This window comes from Nicotiana tabacum, chromosome 15, assembly GCF_000715075.1.
Source record: "Nicotiana tabacum cultivar K326 chromosome 15, ASM71507v2, whole genome shotgun sequence".
Classification (NCBI taxonomy): domain Eukaryota; kingdom Viridiplantae; phylum Streptophyta; class Magnoliopsida; order Solanales; family Solanaceae; genus Nicotiana; species Nicotiana tabacum.
In genome coordinates, this window is record NC_134094.1 from 105,801,512 (window position 1) to 105,812,990 (window position 11,479).

General features: G+C 35.3%; 3 protein-coding genes across 3 annotated transcripts; all 3 read right to left on the reverse strand.

Annotated features, from left to right (window-relative positions):
- Positions 1 to 785: 785 nt before the first annotated feature.
- On the reverse strand, positions 786 to 1,543 carry LOC107811141 (uncharacterized). Its single transcript, XM_016636020.2, has one exon. The coding sequence runs from the start codon at positions 1,434 to 1,436 to the stop codon at positions 1,029 to 1,031; it is 408 nt and encodes a 135-aa protein (XP_016491506.1). The 5' UTR covers positions 1,437 to 1,543; the 3' UTR covers positions 786 to 1,028.
- A 1,968-nt stretch (positions 1,544 to 3,511) lies between these two features.
- LOC107811139 (uncharacterized) lies at positions 3,512 to 4,215 on the reverse strand. Its single transcript, XM_016636018.2, has one exon. The coding sequence runs from the start codon at positions 4,075 to 4,077 to the stop codon at positions 3,721 to 3,723; it is 357 nt and encodes a 118-aa protein (XP_016491504.1). The 5' UTR covers positions 4,078 to 4,215; the 3' UTR covers positions 3,512 to 3,720.
- Positions 4,216 to 9,964: 5,749 nt separating this feature from the next.
- On the reverse strand, positions 9,965 to 10,829 carry LOC107811138 (uncharacterized). Its single transcript, XM_016636016.2, has one exon. It carries the CDS (start codon positions 10,514 to 10,516, stop codon positions 10,109 to 10,111), a length of 408 nt encoding a protein of 135 aa, XP_016491502.1. The 5' UTR covers positions 10,517 to 10,829; the 3' UTR covers positions 9,965 to 10,108.
- Between the last annotated feature and the right edge of the window lie 650 nt (positions 10,830 to 11,479).

The window sequence follows — 11,479 nt, forward strand, 5'->3', positions numbered from 1 at the left end:
TCTATACGAACACAATAACAAATTTATCTCGAATAGTACCTCAATAGCAATCTAATAATACACCGAAGCAAAATTAACATCAGGAAGTCCTTACCCCCTGATGTATAATATTTTAGTTAATCCACGCGGTCAATGGAGCACATTGGTAGGTTGTGGATTAGTTTAAATTCATCAACTGAGATGAATTCTCTGTAAAATCACATTGTATAATCCAAGTGAAGCTACATCCACATTTACATAAAGACCTCCAACTCCTTCGAAACAATCATCACTCACTACATTTTCTCCAATTTTTGCTTCATCCTATGCTAAATATACAGTTACCACCGAAACAACCCTTAAAAATGCCTGCTAAAAGCGAGTATCGCACTAAATTGATCTGTCTCCAATTAATTTTATTTTATGCTAGAGTCCTTACTAGTAAAACTAGTAAAATCAACAGATATAAAAAAAGAAATTCTATAGGTGTGACTTACTTAGCCCGACAAGTCACATGCAGCAGGCTCAGACCCAGAGGGAGAGGACATTAAGAGGGGATCGAACCTGCGTCGGCCGTGTAGACAACATCTCCAAACCAACTGGGCCGGTCCATTCGGGACTATAGTTGTGACTTCATGACTCATATTTTACAGGTGTAAACCATACCGCCTATTCCTCAATTATCCAACTCTAAATCGTAGCTCAAACAGGTACAAACAGAGTCAAACAATCAACTCTCTCATATGAATTTGATTCAAACAATACAAAGTTCAGTGGAACCGAAAAAGACGAAACCCGTTAAGAAATTCATGAATAAATCATAGTATTACTATTCTCCATAAATAACAAAGAATCCAGTAGTAATGTTCAACAACAATAATGATAGTAGTAAAAAGAATCAACAGCGGTCACGACTACCGCCGCCCGTAAAAGTCAAAAACTAAAAAAAAGAATGAACAAAAAACAGTGAAAAATAAAATCATAAATAACTCCTAACTGTTCAACTCCGGCGAAATAAAACACAAAAGATCTCACAGATGAAAGATGATTCAAAGCATCAACGAAGCAGCAAAGATAGCTACAACAGCAGATCCGGCGACAGCGACTCTGTTCAAGGAGGCAGAGTTAGGAGATGAAGTAGGAGAACCGCCGGGAGCAGCGCCGATCGACGGAGGAGAAGAGCCAGAAGGAGATGATGCCGGAGTATCGACAGTTGGGGGAGCTGGTGGAGATGCTAATGGAGATTCAGATGGAGAAGATGCAGTAGTAGGAGCATTTGCAGGAGCAGAGACAGGTGTTGATGTTGTAGAAGGTTGAGGAGTCGCCGCCGGAGGTGATGATACTGGTGGCGGAGAACTCTTCGGAGAAGCTGCCGGAGATGATCCCGGTGCCTGAGCAAAAGCAGATCCAGCCACTAAGGCCAACATTAAAGCAATGATCATCTTTGAGTACGCCATTCTAGCCTTTAGAATAAGGAGCTTTTTGGAAGAAGAAAAGAGGAACAAGCACAAACAGGTATAGGAAGAGAAAATATGAAAGTGTTGAGTTCGGTTTGGAGGAATTGACAAGGAAAAGCAGTGTATATATAGGAGGAAAATATGCGGAAATTTTAAAATTTTATGTTAGTAAGTCGGTTTAGAAAAGTTGAATAAAATAGTGGACTAATAATTTGTTGACAACTCAACAACCGAAGAAGGACGGGACGGTGATTGAGTCCACCTGGTTACATTTTTCTTTCCGCGTCAAGAGATAAATTTCTAGAATTATGTTTTGTTTTGACTGTGTTTCTTTGTGCATTTTTTATTTGAAATAATTCGTCATAAAAATTACAAAAAAAAATTCTTTAAAATACTTTTCCTAAAATAAGCTAAGGACTGATTTTTTTTTTTTCCGAGCATTTTAATGACTGTTCTCTCTTTATATATAAAATTATTATTAGCAAACATTATGGTTACCGTTATAATTGGCACGTTCTGGTCTAGCTAGCTGGATTATAAAATTCGTTTCTGTTTTGGCCACCTAAGAAGCAGGGGCTGGGTGTTAAGAGGTTGGAAAGTACTCATTTGCATCTAACGTTTATTTTAAATTAGTATATAAATTTATAATAATTAGCAAAAAAAAGAGATGAAAATATACTTTACTTAATCACGCATAAGCAATTAAAATTTTATATATAAATACATATCATGCACTTATTAATTTAATATTTTATGTATATAATTACCAAGTAAAATCTATTTTTTGCGTATGGACATAGAAAGCAAGACTCTTTCTCGACAATCTTGCCTTCTACTCTTTCTCTCACAAATGATGACCTCCAACGGGAAACTACAGAACATGGATTCATGTGCTGTATAAATTCTTGTTGTTTATTGAATTTAATTATCGGGGTAACCTTTTCTAAAATGTAATTTAAGTTCTTGAATTAGAAGAAGGGGAGAGAGTTGGTGAGGCTCTTGAGAATTCTTGTGCTTGTGGGGTCATTAGAGCTTTGCTTTTCCAAATTAGATATACATGTAATTTGTAAAACTTTTCAACTGTTGAACTCTATTAAATAGGAAAAAATAGATTGTAAATTGTAATCTTGATTGCCAGCCTTTTGAAAAATATTTATTTTGTTATGCAAGGAATATTTCTTTTAATTTTTTAAAATTTGAAAATGTTGCAACTAAATAAGGATAAAGGAGATTAGGAACTCAATCAGATGCGTAACTACCTTTAATGAAAGAGTTCAATTGCAACCAACATATGGTAATTAATTTTATATATATATATATATATATATATATATATATATATATATATATATATATATATATATATATATATATGATTGAATCTTTTCATATATATACGCCTCCTATAATTACCGCCTCTTCTATATTTTTAACTCTTAATTCAAATTTCTGGTTCCACCACTAAACTTAATATTTAATTTACTAACTACCCTAATGTAGTGAACCCGGGAATGGCTTGGAAGCAATAGAGATGTGTCTTTGTGAATTGCCATTTGCCAGAGTGATTGAAGATTGCAATACAAGATTCAGATCTTTAAGGGTAAGGAAACTCGAAAAAATTCAATAGCAAAATTCCTCAACCAGCTTGCAAGGGTTAGGTTCTCACATGGAAGATTTAGGATTGATTCCCCTTATCAATAACCTCTTTAGTCAGATCTCTACGCATCGAGCTTGTCTAGTGCGGTTTTACTCTCCAGTATGATTTGCGATAGCTATTACACAGTAAACAGATTACTAATGCGCACCTGAATAATAAAGACATCGAGTTTCCCCGAAAATTTTCCAAAAGAAAAAGGAAAAAAGAATTGCTCAACCTGCATGCATACTTCAATTGCACTCCTTGCCTGGCCAAAGAAAAAAATTGGTCCACTTGAATTTCCTTTTTTCTTTCTTTATTTTTTGCTTTGTTTTGCCACGTTCTTTCTTTCTACACCCTTAACTTACAGAGAAATTGTTTTCTTTTAAGAAAAAAGAATGAAGTAAAGTAGGCTCACAAATCATAATGTACGTAGGAATTGAGAAGCACCATAACTTTGAAAATTCTCAACTAATTTACAACACGAGAAAGAAACAAATATCCACTATATCAACAGCGGTCACGACTACCGGCGCCCGTAAAAGTCCAAAAGAAAAAGAAAAAAAAACAGTGAAAATAAGCTATAAATAAATCCTAACTCATCAACTCCGGCGAATGAAAACACAAAATATCTCACAAATCAGAGATTTAAAGAATCAAAGAAGCAGCAAAGACAGCTACAACAGCAGATGCTGCAACGGCGACTCTGTTCAAGGAAGCAGAGTTAGGAGAGGAAGTAGGAGAACCACCGGGAGCGGCGGCGATAGATGGAGGAGAAGCGCCAGAAGGAGATGATGCCGGAGTATCTACAGTTGGTGGAGATTCTGATGGAGAAGATGCAGTAGTAGGAGCGGAGACAGGTGTTGATGTAGGAGGAGGAGGAGTCGCCGCCGGCGGTGGAGAACTCTTCGGAGAAGCTGCTGGAGATGCTCCTGGTGCCTGAGAGAAAGCAGATCCAGCTACTAATGCGAACATTAAAGCAATGATCACTTTTGAGTATGCCATTCTAACCTTTAGGACGAGAAAACTTTGAAGAAATAAGAAAAGTGGAATATATATGCACAAAAGGAAGAGAAAATATGAGTGTTGTTGAGTACCGTTTGGAAGAAAGGATAGGAAAAGAGTGTATATATAGGAGGGAAATTTCTAATTTTATTACTGAGTTAGTTTGGGAAATTTGATTTAAAATAAGCTACGTAATTAGTGGACAACTCAACGACAGAAGAAAGAGAGGGGGATGTGACTCAGTCCAAGCTGGTAAACATTTTTCTTTCCGTGTGAAGAACTAAATTTCTCTGGAAAACTTTTGTTTGAATTTTTCTTTGTTTTTTTTTTTTTTTTTGATTTGAGGGAATTTCTTATAAAGAATTCGAAGAAGCTTTTTTCAAAATATTTTGCGAAAAATTTATCAAAAACAACCTATGAAATGACTGTTGGATCATTGTATTATTACTAGCACAATTTAGCAAACATTATGGTTACCGTTATGATTGGCACGTTTTAGTCTCGTTAGTAGGGAGGAGTACTGTATAGAGACATGAGCTTCCCGGCATAGAGCTAACACGGAACATACGGGCTCGGCACAACCTAGAAATTTGATTTGAACGCTATATATTTGTTTAGAAATTTATTGAACATGCATATATAATAAACTTCAGAATCTATAAATTTCAAATACTGAATTCGCATTTAGGGAGCTTCGTGAGCTCCTGGTCATGCTGCTCGCAAGTGGCGAATTTTGCAATTTTCAAATATCAGTTAGTATGGGTTTTTACCTTCCTATATTACATATGAAACTTTATTACTCTTCCTAATCAAGTTTTAACTTAATTACATGTGTATATATAATTTACCAATTATATATAAATTAATATCAATGAGTATCCCTTTATATTAGAAATTGAATAGAGAATCTATATCCCTACTTTCTCTCTCACTCCCTCTCTCTTTCTCTCTCTCTCTCTCCTTTTCTGTTCTTTCTCTAGTTTTCTTCCTTCGTTTTTCTCTTCTTTTTATCCTTTTTTTTTAAAAAAAAATTCATCAATGGAGTTTTAACTTAGCAATTCTCTTCCATGTTGCACAATTGGTGTTTGAATTGAGATTGTCAATCAATAAACTTTGAAGGTATTTGATTCTCCACCATTGACAACCATTAAAAAACTCCGAAGCTTTGAATTCGAATTTGGGTATTCAAAAACTATTGTTTGTTTGGATTGGGTGTTGTTGTAAACAATTAAAAATATTCTTTGAAGTTTATATATCAATTTTGAGGGTGTTTGGTGAATATTAGACTTGATTTTGGCTAAATTTCAAATTAAAACTCGAAGAAGAAGAAGAAGAAGAAGAAGAAGAAGAAGAAGAAGATGACATGACAGATATGTACAAGTATTGGTCCTGCATATCTACTATCTATCTATATACTTCTTCCAGCCATCTCCTATCCTAGTCCCTTTTTCCGTTTGTTGAGTATCTCCAACACTCGAACTCTGCATTCTTTTTTAATTTGGTCACATACTCTATGTGGTCTAGGAACTAAACTCTGCCACAGGGCTTCATTCCTCCCCTTCCAGATGTGATAATTCATTGCTGCCAATACTACACATGAGAACTCCCTGCTCAATTTGCTTCCCATTTTCCTGGCTACTCTTTTCCATAGGTGTTGTCCTTCAAAATTTGTGATCCTTATCTTTAGCCACTGAAGTACTTCAGTGGTGCATAACTTGGAGAAGTGACACTCATAGAATAAGTGTTTAATAGATTTTGGTACATTTTCACATAGTACACATAGGCCATCTGAGCTAATTCCTCTGAGAACTAGCCTATCCTTTGTGAGCAACTTCTTCTGCATAGTCAACCAGCAAATAAAGTTGTGTTTTGGAATGTTTTGCTTGTTTCAGACCCGTCTTCCCCATTGGCATGTGTCCAGGTTCCCCTTCAATCAGGAGTAGCCTTTTTGGATTGTATATTTCCTTGCTTGTGATTGACATCCTTCATGAACATAACCACCTGCAAGTTTGTCTCTTATGTGGCATATTTTCTTCCAATACCAACTGTTGTCTTATGGTATATTGTATTGCCACCAATTTATATTTTTTAGGTAGATATGGTTGATCCATTTGACCCACAAAAAGTCAGTATTTTGAGTTATGTCTCATACATACTTCCCTATGGATGCCTCATTCCATACCACACAATCCTTTATCTCAATCTCTCCCTCTTATTTTGGTCGACAAATGAGGTCCCATGCTACTAGTGGTACCCTAGTTGTTTCCACCTTACTATCCCAGAGATAATTGCGACAAATTGCTATAATACTTTTGAGTACTGCTTTGGGGAGTACGAAAATCGATGCCCAATATGTGTGTATATGCATTAGCACTGCATTGATCATTTGCACTCTCCCAACATAGGATAAGTTCTTTGAACCCAACTCCTTATTCTGGTAGTTAGCTTGTCTAGTAGCACTTGACAGTCCATTTTCGATAGTTTCTTAGATGATATTGGAACACCTAAGTACTTGAAGGGGAGTCTGCCTCTACTGTATCTTGTTACTTCACACGAATCCTCTATCTCTTGTATCTCCATATTCACAGCAAATATGTTAGACTTGCCTGCATTGTTTGTTAGCCCTGAAGAGCTAGAGAATATCTAAAGGCCTCTCAGCATCAGTATCACAGAGTGGAACTCTCCTTTGCAAAAAAGGAGCACATCATCTGCAAAACATAGATGATTGAGCTGCAAACTTCTACATTTGGAATGATAACCAAAGCACTCTTGTTGTGACTCTAGCTTCAATATTCTAGTTAAATATTCCATACATATTACAAACAGTAGAGGAGATATGGGGTCCCCTTGCCTTAGGCCTCTCTTCCCTTTTATGTTCCCATATAACCCTCCATTTATGGCCACATTATTACGAGGAGTTGATATGCATTTGATAACCCACCTTATGAACTTCATAGGGAAATTGAGTGCATGTAATATTTCTTCCACAAAGTGTCATTCTATGGAGTCATAGTCCTTCTTAAGATCTATTTTAATCAAGCAGCTCTTGGTTGCTGCTTTCCTATTATATAACATGACTAGGTCTTGGCAAATCAATATGTTCTGCATGATTATTCTACTAGTTACAAAGGCACTCTGATTTTCAGAAATAATGTTTGGCAGGATAGTTTTAACCCTATTACAAAGCATTTTGGATATGATCTTATATACTATATTGCAGCAAGCAATGGGTCTATAGACCCCAACTACTTCTGCATGGCTGCTCTTAGGAATTACTATGATTACTGTATTGTTGATTACCTTTAGCATCTTCCCTGATGTAAAAACTATAGTACTCCTTCCTTAAGGTCTTTATTGATTATGTTCCAAGTATCTTTAAAGAATTTATTACCATATCCATCGGGACCTAGAGATTTTTCTCCATCAATTTTTCATAATGCTTGTTTGACCTCGTTCTCAGTGAATTCTTCAATTAACATGTTCCTCTGTCACTATTGGGCCTTTTCTCACCAGATTGTTGCATACATGTGTTCTATCTTCTTTAGTGGACCCTAACAACTCTGTATAAAAGTCCACAATGCCCTTGTTATCCCCTTCCATATTGGTAACCATGCTGCTATTAGAGTCCTTTATTGAGAAGATTCTGTTGGCAATCCTTCTAGCCTTCATATAACTATGAAAGTATCTGTTGTTAATTCTGATCCCCTTGTTTCAGCCACTGTACTTTGCTTTTTTGCCTTAAGAACTGGTCACTTGCTTTCTTTAATCTATTATACTTATTTGCCAATTCCTGCTCCTTGTTAATGAGACTATTATTGATGGAATTTTGTTGAATATGCTTCTGACACTCCTCTTGCTCTTCCTTAGCTTGTTCTGCTTTCAATTCTATGTTGCTAAATTTAGTTCTGTTCAGCCGTTTGAGTACTTTCTTCAGCCTGTTTAGTTTTTTCACTAGCTGACACATTTTGGTTCCTCTAATTTCAGTAATCCAGCTATCCCCCATTTTTTTCTTGAATTCAGGATTCATACTCCACTTGTTAAAGTACTTGAATGGTCTAGTAATCATCTGGTTTCCATTCTCTCAATTAATCATAGCTGGGCTATGGTCAAACATCCCTCAATCATATAGTGAACCATAGAATGTGGCAACTGTGATAACTAATCCATGTTTACCAATACTCTGTCTATTTTGCTAAGTACTTTATCTTCTCCACTTTCCTTGTTGTTCCAGGCATAAGAGGCACCAGTTGATTTCAGCTCTTGGAAGCAACATGTATCATAGCATTGCCTAAAATCTCATATTTCGGCCATTGTATTAAAATTATATTATGGTTGTATATAAATTATATTTAATTAGAATTTTAGAGAAGAAGAAGAAGAACACACCACATACAAAATATATACAAATCATATAAAAAAATACGTACAAAAGACATATTGTATAAAATTTATATGAAAATTATATTAAATTAGTTGTATGATGTTGTAGTTTTATTTAATTGGGTTAAAATAATGTATGAAAGTTATAGATAAGTTGTAAATAAGATGTATACTATGTATTTAATTGTTCTTCCCCATCGACATTTTTACTTTGCTCTAAACTCTATATATGAACATCATTAGTCTAAAGAATAATACGAAATAAATTCATGAACTCAAACTGGATTCAAAACATAGCAAAGGTTATCTTGAATTAACAAATATTGAGTAGTCAAGGTATAGGTATTTTGACATTATTGGAAGGCCTCGTGTGCTTAAAGAGAAAGGAAGTAGTTAGGTAATTTGTAAAGCTTTTATGTGAATATTTGATGTAGTTCTCGTGCAAGACAAGTCAACAATTGACAGCACAAGAAAACATTTTTGCTTGTGCAGGAATCAACGTGACTATGTAAAATAAAATCTTCCGAATATCAGTTTAATAATATCAGAAAAAGAAAATTCAATTTCAGTGCATGAGTTAGTTCTTTATTGTCGGACTCAGACCTAATTAGAATTATTAACGGCTTCATGATTTTTGCTTTGAAGAAGCTACGCTATATCCCATTAAATTTGTGTTTGTGACTTTTGAGAACCATTGGATCGTTTTAATTTGCTTGTGATCACAACTGAATATTTTTGGATTATAAACTCGGATGACAAAATCTCCTAATTTAAGGCACTAATAATGAATTATACATGGAGAGAGATGCAGAGAATAGAGGAAGAGAAGAGGAGAGAAAAAAAGAAGGAAAATGGTGTAACTTAATCCCCTAATTTAAGACACTAATAAAGGATTGTATATATAAATTGTAAACAAATCTTGTTTATGACAGTTAATATACAAAATTAGGACAATTTTGATAGATAAGTTTCAAATATTGTATAAGAATTTCTTTAAGTATCCCGGTTTCTTTTGTCCAGCTATTTCCACATATGAGTTACTCCAACTACTTTATTACTTCCAGCATCCTAATTTATGTAGTACAATTTGTCGTAAAAAATAATTATATTTTTGTATTTATATATATTTATCTTTAGACTTTTTATTTTATTCTCAATAAAATTATTTATATGTACACAAGTATTTACGATATGTTTAGACTACAAACCAAAAGTCTTTTTTTTTTATATACTCTCCAATAGGTCAAACTCAACGCATAAAAGTCAAATTATAACACGTAAATTAGCTACAGAGGAAGTAATTTTTATGCGTGTTGACTGTCTTGTCCTTTTTGATTTTGCAGTAAACATGACTTTGCTTTATACCAAGTTTTAAAAGGAATTGTAATATTTTCGGAGTTGTAAAACTTGTTTTTGAAATTATAGAAACGGAATGTTCCAATTAAATAAAATATGAATGCTCTTCAACAGAACAAATTATTAACTAGTTGATGAATACATCTCTCCATAAAATAAACAAAGAATCCAGTAATAATCAATAACAAATAGTAGTAGTAGTAAGAAAGAATCAACAGCGGCCACGACTACCGCCGCCTATAAAAGTCGACGGCTCCGGCAAAATAAAACAAAAAATATCTCACAGATCAGATAATTAAAGCATGAAAGTAGCAGCAAAAATAGCTACAACAGCAGATCCGGCGACGGCGACTCTGTTCAAGGAAGCAGAGTTGGGAGATGAGGTAGGAGAACCGCTGGGAGCCGCACCGATGGATGGAGGAGCAGCACCACCGGAAGGAGATGATGCCGGAGTATCGACAGTTGGTGGAGCTGGAGGAGATGCCAATGGAGATTCAGATGGAGAAGAAGCAGTAGTAGGAGCATTTGCAGGAGCAGAGACAGGTGTTACTGCAGATGGAGGAGTCGCCACCGGAGGTGACGATGTTACCGGTGGTGGAGAACTCTTCGGAGAAGCTGCCGGAGATGATCCTGGTGCCTGAGCAAATGCAGATCCAACCACCAAAGCCAACATCAGAGCAACGATTACCTTTGAGTATGCCATTCTAGCCTTTAGGAACAGGAGTTTTTTTTGAGAAAGAAGTTAAAAGTGAAACTAGCACAAAACAAGGTTATAGGAAGAGGAAATATCAGTGCCAATTCCCTTTGGAAGAAATGACTGGAAAAGAGTGTATATATAGGAGAGAAATAAGGGGAAAATTAAATTTTAAATTTAGTAGTCGAATAAGGAACCTGGACTAATAATTTGTTGACAACTCAAAGACAGAAGAGGAGAGGGGAGGTGACCGAGTCTCAGTTGGTTAAATTTTTCTTTCCGTGTGAACTGTGAAGTGATAAATGTCACTTTGAAAAGGTTCGTCTGAACGTTTTTTTTTTACTTTTTTTAATATGAGATAATTTCTTATAAAGAATTCGACAAAAGTTTTTGGAAAAACTTTTCATTAAAAAATAATGGAAACACGCTAAGGAATGACTTTTTCTTTTCTTTCTGGCATCTTAGGACTGTTGGATCATTAAATTACTAGCAAACATTATGTATGGTTACCGTTATGATTGGCACGTTCTAGTCTTGCTAGCGGAGATCATAAAATTGCTCCGTCTTGGCCACGTAAAAAAGCAGGGGTGCTGGGTTTGATGGTGTATGGGTCAAATTCAGGTTCTAATCGAAATAGTGCTAAGTGAAAGATTCAAGGATGACACGCGTCCAGTGACGGAGCCAGAATTTTTATTAAGAGATGTAAAAATATATAAAAGTAAATATATCAAAAAATTAAGGGGAGACACACACATAATATATATATATATATATATATATATATATATATATATATATATGATTTTTTTTACCTATCTATACAGTGTATTTTTTTCGCAAAGAGTGTCCCTGTAAGGTGGCTCCGCCACTGCACGCATCGAAATGATCTAATTATCAGCGAAGGTCGTAGTCGAAGACTTAGCAGGGCTTGGGAAAGGAATCAGTGAAGTCGAAGTTGCAGAGTCGTCATCG

Excerpts from the sequence above, each read along its gene's own strand:
- LOC107811141 (XM_016636020.2), bottom strand. The coding sequence starts at position 1,436 with ATGGCGTACTCAAAGATGATCATTGCTTTAATGTTGGCCTTAGTGGCT.
- LOC107811139 (XM_016636018.2), bottom strand. The coding sequence starts at position 4,077 with ATGGCATACTCAAAAGTGATCATTGCTTTAATGTTCGCATTAGTAGCT.
- LOC107811138 (XM_016636016.2), bottom strand. The coding sequence starts at position 10,516 with ATGGCATACTCAAAGGTAATCGTTGCTCTGATGTTGGCTTTGGTGGTT.